This window comes from Mytilus californianus, unplaced genomic scaffold, assembly GCF_021869535.1.
Source record: "Mytilus californianus isolate M0D057914Y unplaced genomic scaffold, xbMytCali1.0.p SCAF_5, whole genome shotgun sequence".
Classification (NCBI taxonomy): domain Eukaryota; kingdom Metazoa; phylum Mollusca; class Bivalvia; order Mytilida; family Mytilidae; genus Mytilus; species Mytilus californianus.
In genome coordinates, this window is record NW_026262701.1 from 32519788 (window position 1) to 32529017 (window position 9230).

At 29.8% G+C, this 9230-nt stretch overlaps 1 protein-coding gene across 1 annotated transcript in view; it reads left to right on the forward strand.

The window, feature by feature from the left end:
- The window catches only part of LOC127701950 (uncharacterized), a 141151-nt gene extending 132498 nt beyond the window's left edge, over positions 1-8653 (forward strand). The window contains exons 49-56 of the mRNA XM_052205925.1: positions 924-965; positions 1743-1856; positions 3289-3393; positions 5537-5596; positions 6352-6469; positions 6716-6849; positions 7580-7709; positions 8437-8653. Coding sequence (XP_052061885.1) covers positions 924-965; positions 1743-1856; positions 3289-3393; positions 5537-5596; positions 6352-6469; positions 6716-6849; positions 7580-7709; positions 8437-8563 — 830 coding nt within the window. The 3' untranslated portion in view covers positions 8564-8653. The remainder of the gene's footprint in view (positions 1-923; positions 966-1742; positions 1857-3288; positions 3394-5536; positions 5597-6351; positions 6470-6715; positions 6850-7579; positions 7710-8436) is intronic.
- Positions 8654-9230: the final 577 nt, after the last annotated feature.

Here is a 9230-nt window from a genome sequence, read left to right on the forward strand (position 1 = left end):
TAGATGGGTTAGTTTTCATCATACATTTCTTATAAAATTTCCAGAATTCAAATTAATCCAAATTCAAATAATATCATGTTTTAAGGTTTCTTCAAATTTTGCAATTCCAGTTTAAATTCTGCAATCACTTCTTGAATAGCCACGTCACATTTTGCAGCCAAACATATCATTTCTTATTTATTGAGTGTCATCTTCATTGTGTTTCTGTATTTGGGTGTTATGAAATTTGGGGATTCCCCTGTAAACTGAACAAATTTGAAAAATTTCTCTCACCCAAAACTACCAAATTAAATTATCTCACTATGCATTGTGTTAATATGCATCTGCTTTGAATGTTTCTTAAAATGAGATTCTTGTATACAATGAGAGCCACATTCTGTTTCATTAAGGTTTGTTTTAGAAAAAAAATACATTAGGGTCCATCACTGAATTGGACAACCAACCATCCATAGAGAATGTTTAAGAAGCCTTCTGTGCCTTTCACTTAAATGTGCAATGGGGCAAATGCTGACTTGACAGTTTTCTAGTTGATTGTATTTCTTTTACCACTCTCCATACCTTCTTTATTAAAAATCCAGACACTAGATTTTTTATGAAAATTTATAAGCTTATTTTCAATATATAGCACAATAAACTATCTTTTTATTTTCCTCTTTTATACATATACTATATTATGAAAAAATGTAAAATTTAAGAAATTGATGTTGATTACATTTATTGATTAATGCATGTGATTTGGCAGTTTGATTAATTTACTATATTTCAAATAATAATTTATTGTGATTTACCTTTGCAGAATGTTTTTTATTAAGTTCTCATAAGTTTAAGGATTTTTAGGATTTTCAACTTGTTCACTTACTTTACTTTCTGAAATTAATACCATTCATGAGGAGTTATTATATAGAATTATCTCCCTTTGTTAGGTACTGGAACTGGTGGAGGTACAATTACTGGAACAGGCACAGGTAATACAATACAGCTTTTATAATACTTTGCATTATTTATATTTTTGGGTTGCTGATGTAGTCAACTTGACCAATATCCCACATTGCTTTTGAATACTAGTAACATGTTTTAGGATTTGATTTGTGTAAAATAGGTAACTATCAATTCATATGTAGTTTTATAAATTGCCATTATGCATGTCTTTCAAAATATCTAAATATTAGACATATTTAGATATGCACAAAACAGTCACATTATATATCAACAGATGAAGTATCCAGTGAGAAATGTAAAATATACGGAAAAAATGTCCACAAAAAGTCAGCTTTTAAAAATGAGCAATTAAAATTGTCTGATGCATCCATTTGAAAAAAAACAAATAGTTCACATAGACTTTTGTCAAGTTCTTCTTAAAAAAGTGTAGAATTAAAACAAAACATCAGTTTTTTCGATTTTTACAGATGTGAATTTAAGCTTTGATGCAATTTGGATAATCCTCATTACGGAATCTTTGGTTGTTAGGTCGGTTCAAACCCATTTTTCTATGATTCAGTATGGATTCAAAATTAAATTTGTGGAACTATAAAGTAAATAAGGATACATCTACAAAGTAAACACAGGATGGAAACTTTTGTCTGGATTTTAAATATTAAAATGTAGGTGAAAAAACTGTTAAAATAGGTGCAATTTTGGTACCCTCACGTTAGAATTGCAGTTTCAAGAAAAAGTGTTTCTGCTATTTTGCTATTTATTATTGGATTGTTTGACTATACATATTATTGCAATATTTATTTTAGGTGGAACCTGTAGGGATGTCCTACCTAACTGTGTTCAGTTCACCAAAAGTTCTTGTCAAGAACCCTATCTCAGCTGGGCCCAAAAGAACTGTGCCAAATTCTGTGGATTCTGTGGTAAGTGTTTTTGCTCAGTAATGAAGAAGAAAACTTTTTAATTGTCTGATGTCATACATGTAATGACCAATGGTTTGCTCTGCTTTTATTTTTCGTATTTATTCTATATAAAAGGATAAAAAAAAGTTAAATGACACAAATATGTAAGGAAAAGTTTTATATTTTCATAAAGGTTTATAAATTAAATTAAAATGTTTTGTTATTTAATTCATGTAATGGAATTGTGATGAGTTATAAAGTGTGAGCACTTTGAATTACAAGTGGGGGTTTGGTCTCACTAATTAGCGACAAGAAGTGACAAGAAGAAAAATTAGCGGCAAGAAGAAAATAATTAGCGACAAGAAAGTTTTTTTAAACTATCTAAACAATAAAATTATTAAAAAAAGTCAATTTGTTACAGGTTGTTATAATTGTTTTATAAACTTTCAAATGTTGTTGCATTTAGTAGCTTTGCCTTCTTGTAGTAAATTTTTAGTAACAAAAATTATTTTAAAGTATAAATTATAAATCTGAACATTTTGTTACAATCCCACAATCATAATGGTGTCGCAATAGTGAAGTAATCTTGATAAATAAGTTATGTAAAAAAAAAGCACATGGCAATAACTCTAAATATAAGAGAACATGGGATGAGCTAATTCTTCCATCATCTGATTATACTAAGTGTCCATAAAGAATGTTTTTAAAACTTAAGAACAAAGGAATAAACCCTCTCCCTTTTTAGTCATGTCTTTACTAATATACTATATATATGCTGTATACTGTAAATGTATTATCTTAAACAGATCCTCAATAATAAAAAAAATCTTTTCTTGAACAAATGTTCATTATCTTCTATCAGTTTAATGAAATGATTAAAATACATGTATATTAAAAAAAACCTATCTTTAATGAAATGATTAAAATACATGTATATTAAAAAAACACTATTTAATGCATGTTTCTATATCTATTTATTTGAAATAGTTGATATTTAGATTTTTTGACGCTAAATTTGTTTTCTTGTCGTTAAATTAGTCTTCTTGTTGCTAAATTATTCTTCTTGTGGCTTTTTGATGCTGTTCGTCACTAATGAGTGAGACCCAGTGGAAATTTGCTTAGTACGTCAACATGGACATTCTTGTTTTATATTTATTGTAGATTTTTTTTGTCCCTTCTTTTGAAAGATATTCAGTGACAAATATTTGTTGCATATTCAGGTAAAACAAGTTCTTATTGTATTTAAAAAAGTGAATTGTGCATGGACAAGGAAAAGGGTAGAAAATTTAAAACTGCATGACACTGAAAAATCAAGGACAAATTAAGGTAGGATAGAAAAAAGAGTGAAATGATATTGTATATTTTAGGAACTTTTGTGTAAATGAATGTCAATTCATTCATATAGACACACATTATTTTATTGTAATGATCATATTTGACATTTTTGTTTTAGGATCAGGAAGTGGTACTATGACAGGAACTGGTACCGGAGGTGGTACTATGACAGGGACAGGTACCAATGGTGGTGTTATAACAGGAACTGGTACTGGTGGTACAGGTAAGTAACTGGTTCCCTGTCATACTAAAATATGCAATATGAATAAAAGGAGATTTGGGGTAAAAGTCAAATAGAAAGCATTCCAATAAAAAATGATAACCATAAGTCATTAGATGGCAACCCAATGAAAAAAAAAAAACCAAAATACATAAGACAGCAACTCAATGATAAAATACAACCGAAAGACATTAGATGACAACCCAATGAAAAAAATAACCAAAAGATACAACTATAGTGGAACTGCAAATTCATACCATTTCAAGGTTTTTTTTGCAATATTTTGTAAAATATAGAATGTTGAATATCTTGATACTAATACAATTCAGGGCTCACGCTACCAGGCGACCAGGGCGAAGAAGTCGCTTTCCCGTCCGTCACTTGGCTTTGCCCAATCCTCAAAAGCGAAAAACAAGTCACCCTGTTGTTTATATACGATACTCGCTTTCAGTCGCTTTCGTCATCGGACATTTTAAATTTTTACCAAGTTGATAAAACATCAATTTTTATTGATTATTAAAGAAATTCAGACATAAACGATTCATTTTCTTAAGAAAAGAGGTTTAAGCATTGACTTTACAGTGTGTAGCAGGTTATTTAATAAAAAGACAACTTTTTATCACTGCATGCACTTCCGGTACTTGTTACTCAGAGAGCGTACATCAATCTAAATTTTGGCGGCAAAATAAGTTTGTTACTTCATTTGAAAGTGATAAAAGTTGCCTTCAGTAAATGTTTAATCCATTTATTGCATTAAAAGCATCATATTCCTTTCCAAATAGCTTATCAAACATAGTTTATTTTTGTAAATTTTCTTCGTCCGCATTAACCGTTTACTAACTACGGATCAGAACCGGACCAGCTATGACCGAAATCCGTATTTTTACAATAATAAGTACGGACACATGAATGGAACAGCTGACAGAAGAATATTGATCCCAAAAGGAAAAATTACGCATTCCACACGCATTAACAGACTTTTGGTTAGATCTAATTGATTAATGTATATAATTCCATATAATTTATATGGATTGTTTCAAAATATTGATTAAAGTTGCTTAACTACTAATATCAATATATTATGGCCCAGCTTAACTTTGTATATCTTTTGATGAGAAACACTGAATTTCATAAACATGATAAACACGATAGTTTTTAATTGATTTGTAATTCATATATTATAATTTTTTTACCTTTTTGACATAAAAAAAATTCTTTTTAGTGCTAGATATTAAGTTGGTAGTTTCTCACAAGAACCTAAACTGAAACAACTTTGAATTTGAACTGTTCATTTAATTGTATACTCAGATATGAATTGAACAATATAAAAAGAACATTATTTACATATGACCCTTTATACTATAGTAAAATCAAAACATTGTAGCGGAATGCGCAAAGGAGCACTTCTCTTTCAAATCTCACCACTTCTCCCTATCAGTTTCAAAAAGAGAAGTCACTCCTCCCTATGATTCTGAAGTAGTGTAAGCCCTGCAATTAAGATGAATATAGCCTAGACATTTTAATGGATTATGCTAATATGTATGCTTTTATAGAAGTTTGCAGAGGAAATACATTCAAACTAAATTCATTCCAGCTTATTACTTTTGACAACACAAGCTAATTTATTTTCTCTGTGACTTCCTTCCTCTTCTGTCTAAACTGTCATCAGAACATTACACAAATAAGTAAAGCCACTAGTGGCATCATGTCATATGACAAATAAAACCTAATGTCATTTGTCATGAGAATTGAAAGAAGAATTTTATTTCATTCATAGAGGCATTGTATAATAACTTGAACATTATATACTCAAGAATTCTTAATTATACATCTGTCTACCATATTCCTTTTTCCTTTTGCAAACATAAGGCTATGGTTTTCGTTATTGAATTATTTCACATTTTGTCATTCCAGGACCTTTTATAGTTTAATTACTATAAAGTTCTTGCCTTACTTGTTGTCGAAGGCCTTAAGGTGACCTCAAGCTCAATTTAGATTCATGTATTCTGGTCTCAGGGATAGTTGTCTCATTGGCAATCATACCAAATTTCCTTTTTTTATATATCTCATGCAAATAATTAACATGATTAGGATAGATGTTGCTTCATATTTTATGTTACTATAAATAGTTCATTTGTTTTCATAGGAACAGGAACAGGTGGATCCTTTGTGACAGCCTTTCCTGGTCAGACCTTTACAGGAACTGGTATGTATATGTATCAACCCTTTCACCTATACAGCACCCCACATTAAAAAGAGTGTTGATTTGTTATATATTTTATTTTATATCAGCTTGTGTTGAAATTTTTAATGTTATTTAAAATGATTGATTAAGATTTCCAAATTTGTGGCATTAAAACACATTTTGTCAAAATTTAAGAAAACTGTCCTTTGGACTGAAAAATGAATCTTATAGTTATGAAAGATTTACCAGTTGATCATTTCATGACAATAATGTCAATGTCCAAAAATCTCTATGCAGAAAGGGAAAAGAGACAAATTTGTGCACTACCTCAAGCTTCAATTCTTTGTAAATATTTGTTTCTGAACTTCAAATTCTCATAATACTATTTTAACCCAGAATGCAACAAACATAGGTGCTGTACTTCTTCTTTCATCCCAGTAATGAACAAAGAATGATAACACAAGTTTACCTTATTTTTGGGATAAAAATATTAGATATCCATTGCAATCCTTTGAAATCAGGATTATTAACATGGAGAGGTGTAAATGCTAATACACCAAGGTAACTGTTGAAAGCAGTCTTTACCCCACAAGCACTTTGATTTTAATTTACTTTTGATATTCTGAAAATATTACTTTAATTTACTTTTGATATCCTGAAAATATTACTTTAATTCACTTTTGATATTCTGAAAATATTACTTAAATTTACTTTTGATATTCTGAAAATATTACTTAAATTTGCATTGTTTTAAGAAACATGATTTATTTCTACAGGTGGTGGATGTTATTACAAGAATCAGCTCCACCAAAATGGAGAACAGTGGACCGATGGATGTGATTACAACTGCACATGCTCAGACGGATCTAGAGGACTGTACACATGTAGAGCTCTGTAAGTACACATGAACATATAATTAAGATTTGCAGCATTTAACATATGCAGAGCTTTGGAAGTAGAAATGTACATTTTGAAGTGGAATAGTAAAACGTTCCTATATTACTGTACATGGATCTAAATGAATGTAAAGAGACCATTGAGACTAGACACAGATCACTGTAGACATATATTTTCAGGGATTACTTTTTAAGTAATTAAAAAAATGAAATATCAGTCAGTTTTATGATATTTTACTTTCAGATGTGGAACTTATACTAACCTTCCACAAGGATGCACACTACAGAAGGCACAGGGTGAATGTTGTGCCAAACCAGTCTGCTCAGGAACTGGAACTGGTAGCATGACCGGAACAGGTGGTTCTGGTACCTTTACAGGTATTTAATCTCCTTGAAGATTTGTTTATCTCACATGCATGTGTTGATTTGAAAACGTTTGTTTTCAATTGACCAGAAGATAAGCACAAACCAATAACATTGAGAGATTGAAACTTGTCTCCTGTATAATACTACATTTATGTATTTTTATTGCAATATGGTCTTTCTGAAATCTAATTTAAAAAAATGAAATACCATTTAAAAAGCACCTTCAAGAAAAGAACTATATGGTTTACCATTTTGATAGTGAGAAAAAACCTAATTCTCAAAGAAAGATCAACAGGGCTAATACTTTTGAAAAATTTGAATATAATGTACCATGATAAGGCCACTCTTAAACAATTCTTTGTTTGATGTTGCCTAACCATGCCTTGTAGGGTTGGGTAAGTAGGTAGGGATTTTATTTTTTTTGTCAGCAACACGAGTTACATGTTTTAGACAAGAAAACAATGTTAAAGCAGGAAAAAAAACTTTTAAAAGAAATTTGAAATGATTAGTGTCATAACATTCAGGTAGGTAGACAACATCCAATTAAATTTTATTTTTGGCCTGATATAAATTTAAGCATATTTTTGTGGAATCCATCTCTGAGACTAACACTCAACAATAAAAGAAACAGAGAACATTTAAAATATACAAAAGTATTAATGTTGAACATTCTTTCAATTGTTTATTTTTAAAGACATGAATCCCCTGATTTTAATTCATAAAAATATATTGGTTTTATTAGGTCAAGGTACAGGATGTTTATTCCAGAAGACAGGAAAACTTTACCAGCAAGGACAAACATTTGATGATGGCTGTGACTATAAGTGCACATGTACCGATGCTTCTCGTGGATATTATACTTGTAAAGAAAAGTAAGCATATTAAATATTACACATTGCATCAATGTTGTTTTTGGATCTTAGAAATTATGCCTTTACAGTCTCTATTGAAAAATTAGAAGCAGCTGAATTTTTTTATTTGTCTTCATGACTACAGCAAGGTATAGCGTTCATAAATTGTTCTCATTGTCAGCTAATTGGTTAACTTTTTAAAAAAATACTGCTTAAGTGAAGACATTGTAAAAAAAAATTCCGCTTAAATGAAGACATTGTAGAAAAAAAATTCCGTTTAAATGAAGACATTGTTAAAAAAAATAACGTTTAAATGAAGACATTGTAATAATACAGTAGAATAAAACTTGTTTTGGCCATCTTGTACCTCAAACAGTCGATATTACAGAATTTTACTTGCTAAATTTAGTTATGTTCTGTGGGACCATAGCAGAATATTCCTGAATTCACTAGAAGCAAATGTCTAGCATACTAATGTCACTAAGGAGCACTTTACTATTCTCATCTTGAAAAGTAATAAATTTTCTTAAATCCTATGACACATGAACACGAGAAGGTACCATTTTATTGCTCTTGAATGCTCTTGTAAAGTGCAGTTATTCAATATACTGTCAAATGAAAGCATGGCTAAGGTTTTTGTGATAAAGAAATATGTCTGACCAGTAAGAAAAGTTAGTTTCATTCTTGGAAAAAAAATACATGTTCTTAACTTTTGTCGCTAATTATGTTTATACTTTCTCTTTCATAGATGTGTAAAATGGAGTTTACCAAGTCAATGCAAGATGAATCCACCAGCACCAGGAAAATGCTGCCAGACACCAAATTGTCCATCATCCGTAGTTTTGACATATCCTCCTGGATACGTAGAAGAATAAACAGATGAGGAAAAATATAAGACACCTAAACATTCTGTTATGTAATATTATTTCAAGAAATTGTAATTGTAATTAAATAATGATTTTGTATCTATTTCTTATTATTAATGTTGGACAAAGAACCAGAAATATCCATTTGTCAGTTGGTTTATATCTAGCTTATGTACAATGATATGAAAAAGTCATTTGCCACTTTAAATTTTTTGCTATATTTCATATAAAAACACATTTTTTACAAAAAAAAAATTGAAGGCATTTATGGTAGAAATTTTACAAACCAGGTGTTGAAAGATGGGTAAGTGTCATAAGTGTATTTGTTAACTTGGTCATAATTTTGTCTTCAGTGGTTTTGTTTCCTGATGGGAACAAATATAACTCTTTTTTTTTTACAATTTAATTTGGTTAAAATATGTAGCAAATTTCTGGACAAAAAATAAGATGTGTGTGTTCATATGCTCTTAAAATGAAAACGCTTCAGAAAAAAGATGTAACCAAACAAATACAATTAACTTATGACAATTTTGCTTCTATTGGTACCAAGTTGATTAAGACCGAACCAGAATTGACACAATAATTCTTTGAAAAAAACATGGGTTCATATTAAATATATAGCCAAAAAAAATTGACACAATAATTCTTTGAAAAAAACATGGGTTCATATTAAATA